The sequence below is a fragment of the Pristis pectinata genome, chromosome 19 (assembly GCF_009764475.1).
Source record: "Pristis pectinata isolate sPriPec2 chromosome 19, sPriPec2.1.pri, whole genome shotgun sequence".
Lineage (NCBI taxonomy): Eukaryota > Metazoa > Chordata > Chondrichthyes > Rhinopristiformes > Pristidae > Pristis > Pristis pectinata.
In genome coordinates, this window is record NC_067423.1 from 13978662 (window position 1) to 13992208 (window position 13547).

Below are 13547 nucleotides of genomic sequence, written 5' to 3' on the forward strand. Positions count from 1 at the left end.
GCTACAAAAACATAACAGCTCATGAGGTTGGAGGTAATGTATTACTGTAGGTAGAATATTGGTTAAAGGATGGGACGAATATGATAGGTTACCATAGGAAGAGTACAGAGCCTCACCTATTCATAATTTCTATTAATGTTATTTGAAATAGTGAAAGATAAATCCAAACTTGCTGATGAGAAAGTGAGATTAAGGAGGAAGCAGAGGTCTGCAAATGGATAGGTTTAAGATGGAACTTGAAACTGGTATTTGGGATATAATGTTGGGAAACCAAGAGATTATTCACTTTAGTCAGAAGATAAGAAAACACTACCTTTTTAAACAGATGAGCACCTAGTAAATATTGCAATTGAGAAGGAGCAACGTATACTGGTTTGAGAAAAGCAGGAAGTAACTATGCAGACACAGCAAGCAATCCAAAAGATTTCTAAGGGAGTTGGAGTAAAAGAATATGGAAGTTTTGCTGAGACTATTTGGGTGTCTGACATCACATTTGGAGTAATCTGTGCCAAGCTTTGCATTTGACCTATACACACTAGAGCTCAGAAGAATGAGACGATCTCACTACTTCACACTGAGAGTGATTGATGCCAAGAAGCTGTTTCCTTCAGCTGGTAACTCTAGAATTAGGGGTTGTTGGCTCAATATGAGGTGACTTTATGAAGAGAACTGTAATGTTTTGAAATTCTTCACCTTTGGTCACTGTAGGATCCCAATTGAGTTTATTCAAGTCTCAGAGTGACTGATTCCCTTGGTGCCCAAAAATATAAGGATTGGATGTGAAAGTGTCACTTCCACAAAGAAGCCATGATACTTCTGTTTTTCCAATTCCTACAACAGGAGTTTTCCGTGTCAGTATAAAACAAAACCCCTCTCAGGAGTTTGAGATGCTATGTAGTAATTTCATATGATTCCTCTGATGCCAACAGAGGAAGGGCAACTATGCTAAAAAGACCATTGTGCACACAAACTAAGATTCCAGAGGCAGCAAAAATATCCTTGACTCTTACCTGCGTCTTCATTGTATGAAGAAAACCTGGATAAGATGTACATATGGCTAACAGAAGAAAATAAAATCATGTGCACATTAACTTGTATACAGAATAAAATTTCACTCATTGTTTTGTGTTTGTTTACTGAGTGGAAATCATAGCAAAGAATGGTCATAAAATCAATCACATTTTGCACTTTTATTCAATAGAGCAAAATTTAAATCAATTCTGATGCATGAGATCCTTGGAGTGAAATTGCCACAATATTTTAATTTACTTTAATAGGGATGTTGTCTGGCATGGTTGAAAATGTCAGTCAACGCCAGATAGGTTTCTTCAGCTGTTGGAATAATCTGATCGGCTGGTAAAAGGAAACCATGACGACCAGTATCACGCAGTTCAAAGCAGAAAGCATACTTGATACCGTAGTCGTAAGCCCAGTCAATGGAGGAACCACTGGATTGATCTAATGGAGAAACAAAGTACTTGCATTTAAATATCACATGATTGAATATTGTTCTAACAGAGCTCTTTTATCCTATGTAACTAGGATACTGGTTTATGTTTTTGATACTTGATGCTGGTTTACCCATCATTCAGGCATCTTGCTGTGAAAAAATTACTTGGTACAGATCCAGTGCTTCCCTAAAAGTAAGTAGGGTGGGGTGGGGGGGGGGGGGGGTTCAGATGGCGTGGTGGTGGTATGTTGGAATAAGAGAGAATGTTAAGTTTAGGCTGGTCTTGTACAATTCCTTTAAAATAATCGCTTTGCAAGGTATTGAATGTAGGGGATTAGCCTCCCTTTGTAATTGATGACCTTATATGAATACAAGAAAAGTTTTAGTAAGAAGAGAAAAATACTGCCTCTACAGATCTCCTTTTATAGAAAAACCTCTAAAATAAGAGTCAGGATCCAATCACAGCTCATTTTTTCAGGATTTTTTCCCCCTTTAAGACTGGATTGATTACAGACAATTTCTTCAATCTCCTTCCTTTGGTGGATTTGTGAAACATTCTGACTTCTCAGTGAAATTGTATGTTGCTCTTTGCTTCTTGGCCTGACCACAACCTATTTCAATTATTGTACAACCATTGCTGGGAGAAGGTGCCTACCTATCCTTTGGGTTGCAGAAACTTCATGACTCTACTGGACTTGTACAAGAAGACAGGTGTAATTGGATCACAAATCAAATCTACACTTATTTTGAAACCTAAAAAAAACTTTTTAATTGGAAAATTTGTTTCATAAGCTTCTAGGATATTTGAGTGCCTGAGATAAATTAAAAGAAATTTGTATACTCATCATTTCACTAAAAGAACTATTTGTATTTCTCTAGAGCAGTTTACATACAATGTTGCATTTTAATACACTAATAATAGGAAAAAGTATATTGAAAACTTAGTATTAATCTAGTATATTCATCTTTGCAAGGGGAAGCAAACTAGAGATTAATTTAGTCTTGTTGCTGCCATGGTCAGTTTTATCTTTGAAGCTATGTGTAATGTGGGACTCTGTGTGAGTGGTAGGACCTTGCTGTTTATGGTGAAGAGAACAAAACATCTTTGACTTCACTTGTGTCTCTGGTTGGTCATTCCAAGAATTGTTGATACACTTCTTGGAATTGCAATTTCTCAATGTTCTGTCATCCTGATTTACTCTCTCAAGATGCATTGTGATTTTATTTTACATTAGCCATTTACATAACCTTTAATGTGCCCTTTGTCACTAGGTATTGAGCCTTTTCTCTAAACTTTCATCATTATTATTGCCAACTAGTGTAAATGATCCATAATGTAGGTAGGTGGCAGGAGCATCAAGGTGGAGTTGACGGGCATATTAGAGAGAATGGGTTGCAGAGAATATTGGGTGGAATGGGATTCCTCTGACAGCCAGTGTAGACTTGATGGACTGAATGGCCATGTCATTAGAAATATAACGCGAGAATATAATGGGAATGCTGTTCCATATTTAAGACTTGATACATTTTGGGAATAGTGGATATATTTATATTTTAAAATCATTTCAGTACAATGTGCACAAGCAGGAACTAGTTCTATAGTCATTCTGGTTGATCACAATGTCCAAGAACTATTATCCCAACATATCTTCTGTACACATCTATCAAACTTTGTATTGGTACTGCCCAATTCTGCACAAATGAAGAAGACTGAAAGCCATTATTAAGAAATCTCATGCAAAGGTTATAATGGAGTCAAAACTTTTTAAAAATTTGATTACATTTGTTCATCACTGTCAACATATACTTACAGATTGTTGTAATAATGGGTCCATATCTATACTTGGTGCCATGCAGTGATGCCAATGAAGTTATGGATTTCTTGCTAAGATCTAACTGCAGAAACAAATGGAACTTTTGCTGTTTAAATAAGTCATGCAAATGAACATAATTTTCAGAGCAGGCAACATTTGTTTGGTCCACAATTATTATTACAGAATAACCCCATTGATCTACCTTCTCCTCATATCTACTATTCTCAATCTCTCTCTGGGTAAAAAAAGTTCCAATTAACTTGCCCTTAATTTGTGTCCCCAATAATATAAATGAACTCTCCTTTGCAAAGAAAATAAAACATTTCCCAAGTGTTAAATTATGATACATAAAACTTCTTTTGATTTCATTCAGAGTTTTTCAATAAAAGTTGTGTTACTCTTGTAGTTGGCTGATTGGGAAGATTATTCTCTGATCACTAGCCATTAGTGATATTAGGCTGTCTTTCGATCATTGTAATGACAATATTGTTAAATATAAATTTAAGTGCTATATATCTAGAACCACTCTCCTAATGGGTCAATATTCTACTTAACACCTAGTCCTATTTTTGTTTGTATTCCCTCATTTAATGACATTGAAGTGTATTTGCAACATGTTGGCCATGTTTCATTACCAGCTTTTCAATTATTCCTATCCAATTCATCACTTTTTTTTAAAAAAAACTCTTCCTTTTACATTGATTTTCAATCAATCAAGCACTTCTTAATCTGTAACTCTGTTCCATGATCATTAATTCACAAGCTTTTTGAAGATTAGGGTATTGAATGCCATTCTGTTAACTATGTGGTCCAAAATTTCATCACCACCCTATTTTACATACAATTTAATATCTGTTTGTCCATTTAAAAGACAACACATCGCCTGTATAGAATATGAGAGCAGGACCAAATTCCTCAACCAAGAACAAAGGCATATGGAACAATGTTCACGGCTGTAATGTTGATGGCTGCAAATGGCACCTGGGCCAAGAAGTGTTGCTTTAATAGAACAAACCATGACTTACCAGCTCATCATAGTCCTTTGCTTTATTGGAGGTGTAACCATAAGGAAATAGTAAGAGCTGCGAATAGCTATGAACATCAATGAAGACCTTGAAATTTCCATGGTTTTTGACAAAGTCAACAATGGCTTTGACTTCTTTCTCAGAATTGACGAAAGGTCCATGGTATGTGGATGAGCAAGGATAATTACTGGCTCCAGGTCCTGTTAATTAAAAACAAACATTTAACCATTTCAGGTTGATTTCATTTCATCAGAACCATGATAAGTTAGAAAGCGGTTGTCTTAATTGGAAAGAAATGTCCCCACAGTAATCAAACACCATTGTCTCTTGCGAACACAGGCTGCTGGTTTCACTGTGGAAGGCCATTTAAGAGAGTTGCTTTGGAAATTGACAAGCAATCACTTCTATTGATACTTGTGCAATGATACTCTATTAAACAACACAACATCCAGCCTTTAGTATTTTAGCTTGCAGTAACAAAATAAACTTATAGCTATTAAAAACACCTTTATTTTTGAAAATCCTGCAGGAAAAATAACTGTTATTGTCAGTCTGAAACTCTAGCCCTTAATTCTCTTTTTCCCATTGACACAATTGTTTTTATAATGAGATTTTCTACAATGCAAGGATACTGAGGAATGCAACTGTCACGTTATAGCAGAACTACTTGTAGTGGAACTGTGAGATACAGAACAGATGGAAATCTAATAAAAGAGAATACTGGAAAGGTGTTGCTATGGAATCCCACATGGGCCTAAACTATGCCCATCTCTTTGTGATGTACATGGAACAGCCCTTCTTTCAGTGCTACCCAGGCCACCTAACTCTTCTCTTTTTCTGGAACATTAAGGCCTCCATTGATGCTGTTTCCTACACTCGAACTCAAAATATCATCACCTTTGCTGCCAATTTGCATCCTGTTCTCAATTTCACATGGCCAACATCTGACTCTTCAATTTCTCCACCTCCATCTTGGGGTTTAATTTTATGACCAATAACCATTACAAACCCAGACTCCAACAGTTATTGACTAAATCTCTCACCCTTGTTCCTCTAAGAACTCCATTCCATTCCCCCAGTTTCATCAAATGTGTTCTGACGACAATACTTTTCAAACTAGTGCTTTGGAGATGTCTTCCTTTTCCATAACCATGGCTTAACTTCCACTGTGGTCAAGAGGGCTCTCAAGCATGCCTGCTTCATTTCATACACTTCTGCTCTCACTCTATCTCCACCCACCCAGCTTGGGTTCCCCAGTCCTCATATTCCGCACCACCAGTCTCCACAGTCAATGGATCACCCCACATAATTTTCATCACCTTTAACTCAACACCTCCACCAGATACATTCTCCCCTCCCAATCCCTTTCAGCATTCTGAAGAAACTGTTCCTTCCATGACTCCCTGGTTTTATTTGAGATTTTCTTGCTGCCTACAGAATATATTTTTACTTGGAAGGGAATGGGTATTTTATGTTATGTGCAAATGAAAACTGTAGACATACATATTCTACAATTTCTGTTCTTTTTTAAATAAAAGCAATATTTAGGCCAAGGGCCAAGGCAAATAATGTTCAAGACCAATAGTCACAGATGGTCCAGTGCTGGCATCATCTGCCAAAGGTCATTAACTTCACAGGTGGGGCAGTTCCCCTGGGTCACCAGCATCCATAAGTTGTCAGTGCAAGTTTTATCCCACCTTGCAACTTTTACCAATTTTGGCACAAGAACTGGTTACCATTCCATTAATAGAAGCTTGGTAGTGACGAAGTGCCAGACCTCTGCAAATGGCGCTGTGTGGTGAGGTGTTGTATTGGGTTCATATATTGATAATAAGCTACTTGGTCCGTTCTGCTCTTAAACATCTTTGCTCATTCATTGTTTATTTATTTACCTCAATGATATTCAAGTATGATCTGAACACCCTCATTAGATCACAGAATTTAATTTTACTCCCAGGTATTAATAAATTACAAATAAACCATCCAAACCTCTTGGATAGATTTTGGAAATAGTTATTTCAGCCTGTAAGTCATTTTGCTGCGTGGCTGAAAACAATGAGCTTTGGCTTGGCTTGTCTTTGTTAAAGAGTGTAACTACTTTTCTTTCTCCATGGGATGCAGGTTGCACAGGGACTGCATCCTTACACGCACAGTCCTTGATCTGTGCACCATGAATTAACTTAAAATGAGGCAGAGCAGATGGGTTGTTACTCATTATACAATTTCCCTGTAATTCTTCCAGCTTGGTAATACACTGAACGCCTGCAGAAGTAACATAGATGCAATGAAATCTAAATTCTTTTTGGATTATTCTGGATTTGCAGTTTCATAATCTAAATTCTACATCAGGGTATACAATGTAATCTTACCCCCAAAATTGGCATCAAAGTTCCTGTTTGGGTCAACTCCAATACACTTTGTGCCAGAATGATTTGACCTGGTCTTGCGCCACATGCGGTTCTGTAAGAAAAATAATTTACATCGACTGAACCTGCCTCTAAAATAGAAATGTTCCCACCATATCTATTAATCTTCAGAAACTAATTGCCCTTTACAATTTTTTCCCTGATCAGTCTTCAGATTCAAGACTGATTCAATTATTTACTTCTGATCCATTTAGTCTTACTAGTACAGGTATCCCACTCTCTTGCCTATGCATCTCACCTCGGTTAATCAAACAACAGTTTTACCGTTCACTTCAGCTGCTTTGCCTGGTAACTTATTTCACAATTCTGTAATATTTTTGGTTGACAAAGTTGTGTTTTGTTTCCCTTCTTACCTGTAATTTCCCAATTTTAACTCTGTTTTGCCCTGGCTTTTTAAACCATATTAGTCCATGTCATTGTTGATTTGTTCACTGAAGTATACGAGCAGATGACCCCGGGAAACACTAGCCCATGACCACTCAGAATTGGAGGAAGCAGCTTTGGATAGCACTGAGAACCTCAAGTCCTTGCATCAGAAGTCCGACAAAACAGTGGAAAGAGCGCACCACCTCCCCCACCCACCCATCCCTTCAAGCATCTAAAGTCTCGTCTGTGAAAGAGTCTGCAGTTCCCACATTGGCCTCATTAGGAGGCCAGAATTATTGCGTGAACCATATTTAGTTCATGACATTATCCGGAAAGGCTGGAAATGGGAGTCCTGTAGTAGCTGGGTTTGGAGGTGCCCAAGGCATGAAGAGGGTTCAGTGACTGAAGGAGAGTCTGAAGCAGACAATGTTAAGGACGTGAATGTATGTGGTCTTGATGATGGAGAGAATATGGGATTGGAAGCTCTGCAATGCATTGAATGCAAGACCACCACAATCTGGTTCAGCCTGAGATGGTAACCAGGCAGGGAGAAGGAGGGTAAGAAGAACTGAAACAAAAATTCTGTTACTGGGCTCTAACATTATTGCCTTCAAAGAGTTTGCATTTCAACCCACAGGCTTTTCTTTGTTATCTTGCCCTCTGATGCATATTTCCATCATTTTCTGTTTTTTATTACAGATTTTTAGCATGTGCAGTATTTTGCTTTGCATTTATTGTACTTACACTAGTGTGGGTAAAATGGAAACCATCAGGATTTGTAACAACCTCCAAGTAGAGGTCCATTGTGTTGAGGAGTGAAGTTATAGAGGCATCATTGCCATAGTCACTGGCAACCTTGATAAAAGACAAACAAAGAAAACTATTATTGAGTGTTGGGATATTTCCATAATTGCTGTTCCCTCTAAATTCGCATCATTCCTCCCATGATGCACTATCCTCCTGCAGGCATTCTTCTTTTACCATCCCTAGTCTCTGTATCTGAGCTTACACTGTGAGTGTCAGGAGGTTATTCAGCTGTGAAGTTGAATCACACCTAATCCTCTTCCTGTCCTCATCTGATTTCCACACAAGCATTTTCTAGTAGAATGTCACCAGCCAGTAAACTGCATTAACTATCACATCTTTTATAGCTCTGTGAGGTTACCCTCAAAACTGTCAGCTAATATGTACAATAGGAATGTGTGTACTTGTGCAGTTGGGAATGAGGTTAGGCGGGTGCAGCATTGTGGTTGGAGTTGCCAATGCTGGTTTGATGGGGGTTATGGTGATGTTAGATGGGAACTCATACTTGTGTGCAGTAGGATGTTGGTCCCAATAATGGAGCACTCCCATGCCAGGGCACCTAGGTACTGTTGGAGGTACATGAGTAATGGAATATAGAGCTCAGGATCCCATTTTCTTTGTTTTGCTTCCATCCCCTCCTTGATTGGTTTTGTTTGGTATTTGCTTTGTACAGAGTAATGCAATGGCAAAGTAGAGTCTTGTTGGAATTGTACAAGCTGAGGCCTTACCATTATTCTTGCAAACACATTCATCTATACTGTACCTTATTGGCAAACCAGAGGGAAGTAGCTGGAGTAATCCATTCGCGGGCATGGATTCCAGAATTAATCCAGATAGCAGGTCGGTTGATCCCACCAGTGCTGAACTGTGGGAAGACAGATGAGTGGCATTGTCACAAAGAGTTGGCTAATGGTGAATAGTTTCCTTTAAAACAGATAGTGTTAGTAAATGTTAGCATATCCGACCATTGGACTAGGAGCAAGGCACAATTAAAACGAGTGAATAATCCTTTATGCCATGACCAGTAGAATAAATAAGGAGCAACCAGTGGATGAGGTGTATGTGGGTTTTCAAAAAGTTTTCGATAAGGTACTGCACAGGAAGTTGGTCAACAATGTTCAAGTATGTGGAGTTGGGAGTAAAATACTGACATGGATTAAGAATTGGTGGTTAGACAGAAAGCAAAGAGCGGGAATGAATGGATCTTTCTCAGGGTGGCACTTTGAAGCACAGAAAGAAGTTCAGAGATTTTTTTTAAATGGCGAGAGATTGGCTGTGGTTGACGTTGAGAGGGATCTAGGCATCCTTGTTCACAAGTCACTGAAATTTAGCATTCAAGTGCAGCAAGCAATTATATAGGCAAATAGTATGTTGCCCTTTATTTAAGTACAGGAGTAGAGATTCTTTGGCAATTATATATGGCGTCGGTGAGACTGCATTTGGAGTATTGTGCACAGTTTTGTCTCCTTACCTAAATGAACCAAACCACGGACAATGGTCTCTCCAATATTTGGTCAACTGACTTTTGGAGGAGCAGCTCTCCCTGCCTCTTTGAAAGAAGTCTATCGATAAGGCTGTAGAATTTACCAGTATCCAAGCAAAACAGACCTGGTTCCCACTGCAATAATGCAGCTATTAGGGACATAATGTCTGTTTCAGGTGGTCATCATGGGATGCTGAATAAATATCTCAACCCAAAATCAGATTGGGTGCTTCCGGTATACTTTGGCGACTGGCGATGTCTCTCATTGTAGGCCTTTGTTGCACATGTTTTATATCCATGATAAGGGTCCAATTTGAAGTCCAATTCCTACCCTTCAGTCTATCAGTGTAATCAGATAGCTCAGAGGGCACACTACAGAGTCTTTACTTTAATCTCTGCAGCAACCTTGTGCTAATTTTAATCATATTTGTTTGTCAGATGATGCTACATTGTGGGAGTTCTATTGAAATGTCACAAGATTCAGTAGTAAATCAGAACCAGCTTATACCAACCCTGAGGACGTAGATTGGCCGGTTTTCAAATGTGGTACCAATCTGTATCTTGCTGACTAAATGCGTGTTTGAAGCCACAAATGTGTCCATCCAAGCATAGATCTGGGAAAGATATGATAGGCATTAATCAGTTTGCTTTGTGTTTGACCAACAAGATTACCTCTGGTTGTCTCCCTGGAATGTAACATGCCAGCCAAGAGAATAGGTGATGTCAGTGCATCTCTGAAACCAGCCTCTGGAAAGCTAGAAATGGCTCTTCATGTGGGTTTAGAGGTTAGTTCCAGTCCCCTGTCTTAAGAATTGGGGACTTGGCAGCTAGAAGACTTTCAAAGTAAGCCTGAAACCTGCCTACAGCCAAAGGCAGCAGATTGAATCTCCAGCAGAATTTGTCACTCAGGCATCCATTAAAACTAAGTTTAAAAGTTATGAGTGTACGATATACAGATAAAGTAAGCATCAAGAAGTGTATCAAAGCCTAATGTCCCTTGATGACTCATGATTGACATGGACTAATGCAGTGGAGACCGAAGAGTTGAGATGTGAACATTTTGGAGGTGGAGTCAGTGATGTTGGTCTATCAGACATGCAAAATTGAAATCAATGTCTTCCCTTTGAGGCATTATGCTCATATGCTTGGTATTCTATCCTATCCAAGAGTGAGATTATTTTTTTTAAATCATCACTATTTTTTAACTGAAGTATTTTGTTCTCAGAATCATTGTTTGACTTTACCTCCTCCAATGTGTGATAAGCAGCATAGTTGAAAGTCTTGGTGCTGCGCTCCTTCTGCTGAGACAGCAACATTTCCTTCTGCTCCTCATCCAACAGGGCCTGAAAGGTCAACAGTAGATCATAAGTAATTTGATTGTAATATTAAGAGCCAGTGCCAGTTTAGAGCAATAAACATGAGGCACAATTCATTACAGGTACCAGTTGAAAAGACCATACCTGAAGATCTTCAGTTAGGATAGAGTAACGTATGCCATGGAACTCCAGGAAAGCTTTCACAGATTGGGTATGTTCACTTGGGACATGGATGTCAATAGGCAGTAAAGGGCTGTTAGATTCTTTCCAGAAATCAATCTAATAATGAAAAAATTGCGGTTACTGGCTAGGAAGTGGACTCTGATTACAGTAGATTAGTTTATTGCCATATACAGCAAGGTGCAAGGAAATTCCTTGTTCACAAGAAGCTCACAGTATACATGGTAATCATAAATACAGTGATAAATACAGCGACAAGCACAAGACAACAGAATGGTGCAAATATTGTAGTGCAATCTGAAGTAGTGCAAAAAGAATAACTGAGAATAACCGAGAAAGGTAGAATTAAGTACCCTAGAAAGTGGCAGCACCACTGGGAAGGGGACGTGAAAGAGGTGATTTGTGCAGAAATCTGATAGCAGTGGGAAGAAGCTGTTCTTAAATCTGGACATCTGGGCTTTCAAGTTCCTGTACCTCCTCCCAGAAGATAGAAGAGAGAAAAGGGAATGACCAGGGTGGCAGGTATCCCTGACGATACTACTCGCCTTCCTGGAGCAACACACCACGAAGATGGACTGGATGGAAGGAAATGATGAGCCTGTGATAGACTGGGCTGTGTTTATCACTCTCTGCAGGTTCAGTTAGTCGAGAGCAAAGCAAGTGCTGTACCAGGCTGAGAAACAACCTGTCAGAATACTTTCTATAGCGCATCCGTAGAAGTTTGAGAGAATCCTTGTGGACATGCCAAATCTTCTCAGATGCCCAAGAAAGTGAATACACTGATGCGCTTTCTTGATCATTACATCAGTGTGGAGGGACGAGGTGAGGTTGCTGGTGATACGGATGCCAAGGAACTTGAAACTGTTGACCATCTCTACAGAAGCTCTATTGATGAGGACAGGTTTATGTTCACTCCCCGCCACCCCACGGCCCCCCGCCCCCCACTGCTTCCTAAGGTTAACAACCAACTCTTTCACCATCAAGGTATGGAATGCTAGTTTTTATATTTTGAACACTGAATATAAAAATAAGGTGCAATGCCAAACTTGTATAAGACATTGTGTGATCCAGGCTGACAGATCCTTTGTAGTACTAAGGAATGATTCATTGTTGCAAGTGTTCTTTGAATAGAAAATTAAACTGAAGCCACATCTCCCTCTCAGGTGGACACAAATGACTCCTGGCAAATATTTATGCCTCAATGAACTTTGACAAAGTGGACCTTGTGGTCATCGTCAGACTGTTGTTTATGGGATTTTGCTGCAAGTAGATTGCCTGCTATGTTTCCTACATTACCCCAGTGACAACACAGCAAGGGTGCTCCACTGGCTGTAAAGCATCTCAGAAAGCCCTGATATTGGAAAGGAATTAAATAAAGCCTGGTTTCTTCTTCCTTTGGCCTGGCTGCTGTTCAACATTGTGCAATTTGAGAAATCCACTATAGGAGGAGCAACCAAGGTAATGGAAACTGTGCTGTATAGGTTAATGGTTGTGTCAAGACCGAGAGATTAAAGTCATGAAGAGAGACTTGAAATGCAAAGCCTGTTTGACTGGAGTGGCAAAATTGATAGTGTAAGTAGATAAACTTTTCCAGGGTTATGGGGGACTGATAAAGGTAGATTGTTTCCAGTGGTTGGAGGGACAATAACAGAAGGAAGCAAAACTTTGATAATTGCAGAAAATTTTGTAAGTGATATGAAGGAATGAGTGAGATTAAATCTCCATCTATATTGGTATGGTATTATTTGGAGAAGGTCTAGAACATACCCAAAAATCTGAAAGTTTCCATTAGTCTTTCATCCCAACAGTTGAGCTGAATCATCACAAGTCCAGTCTTTAATGTGCGAGTGGGGGAGGGGCCAGAACCAGAACCTTCACAGGTCCAGCTTACTTGCTATATTTACTTACTGCAATGGAAGATTACCTAACCTGTAAAGTGTTCTTACTTTGGTGAGAAACATGTATAAAGCATCAAAGACCACAGAGGTCTTCACTGAGGTTGAAAGAAAATGAGACAAGTTAGTGAAAATCAAAAGCCTGCAGGTGTGGAAATCTAAAATAAAAATACAAAGTTCTGGAATCATTCAGCAAATCAGGAAGCATTCTGTGGAGAAAGAAACAGCACTCGTTCTTTATCACAGTCGGAGAAGTGAGGCAATTTACTGTCCTGATTAAGCAGGAAAAAGGAAATTTAGTGTTTTACCTTTGAATTTACTTCCATTTGTAATGATTCAATTTATTTACATTCATGTATAGTAACTTACATTCAAATGCTCTTCTTCCTGCAGGGACCTCACCAGGGTGAGTTGTGCCTCATTACTGACGGTGATCCGTAGAACCTGGTCACTGTGAAAGATTAAAAAATGGAAGAAAGCGAATTGAAATCCTTCAAACAGATCATTGCCCCAAATTAGGAGACCATTTTTCTCAAGTGGCTTAATATGCAATATTACTTGTGCTGAGTACTGGCAGAATTAAAGGACTGATCTCCCTCAGCAAGGCAAAAAAAAGCCAGAGCCATTCTGAGCCGTGTTCACACAGTGAACAAGACATCTTATTCACTTTATCCTGTTTTGGAACTAGAAACTTTAACTTGGCAGGTAAACAATCAATTCTTCTATTTCACATTCTTCTTTATATATTCAAAGTTAACATATATAGACAAGGTAGAATATATTTTTTC

The 13547-nt window shown here is 39.0% G+C and overlaps 1 protein-coding gene across 1 annotated transcript in view; it reads right to left on the bottom strand.

Moving 5' to 3' along the window:
* Positions 1-1193: 1193 nt before the first annotated feature.
* LOC127580370 (carboxypeptidase A1-like) overlaps positions 1194-13547 on the bottom strand; it is a 35226-nt gene continuing 22872 nt past the window's right edge. The window contains exons 5-14 of the mRNA XM_052033736.1: positions 13129-13210; positions 10829-10963; positions 10613-10711; positions 9881-9982; positions 8649-8750; positions 7826-7936; positions 6659-6749; positions 4290-4489; positions 3262-3346; positions 1194-1458 (exon numbers count right to left, since the gene is read on the bottom strand). Of these exons, the coding sequence (XP_051889696.1) occupies positions 1271-1458; positions 3262-3346; positions 4290-4489; positions 6659-6749; positions 7826-7936; positions 8649-8750; positions 9881-9982; positions 10613-10684 (951 nt within the window). The 5' untranslated portion in view covers positions 10685-10711; positions 10829-10963; positions 13129-13210 and the 3' untranslated portion in view covers positions 1194-1270. The remainder of the gene's footprint in view (positions 1459-3261; positions 3347-4289; positions 4490-6658; positions 6750-7825; positions 7937-8648; positions 8751-9880; positions 9983-10612; positions 10712-10828; positions 10964-13128; positions 13211-13547) is intronic.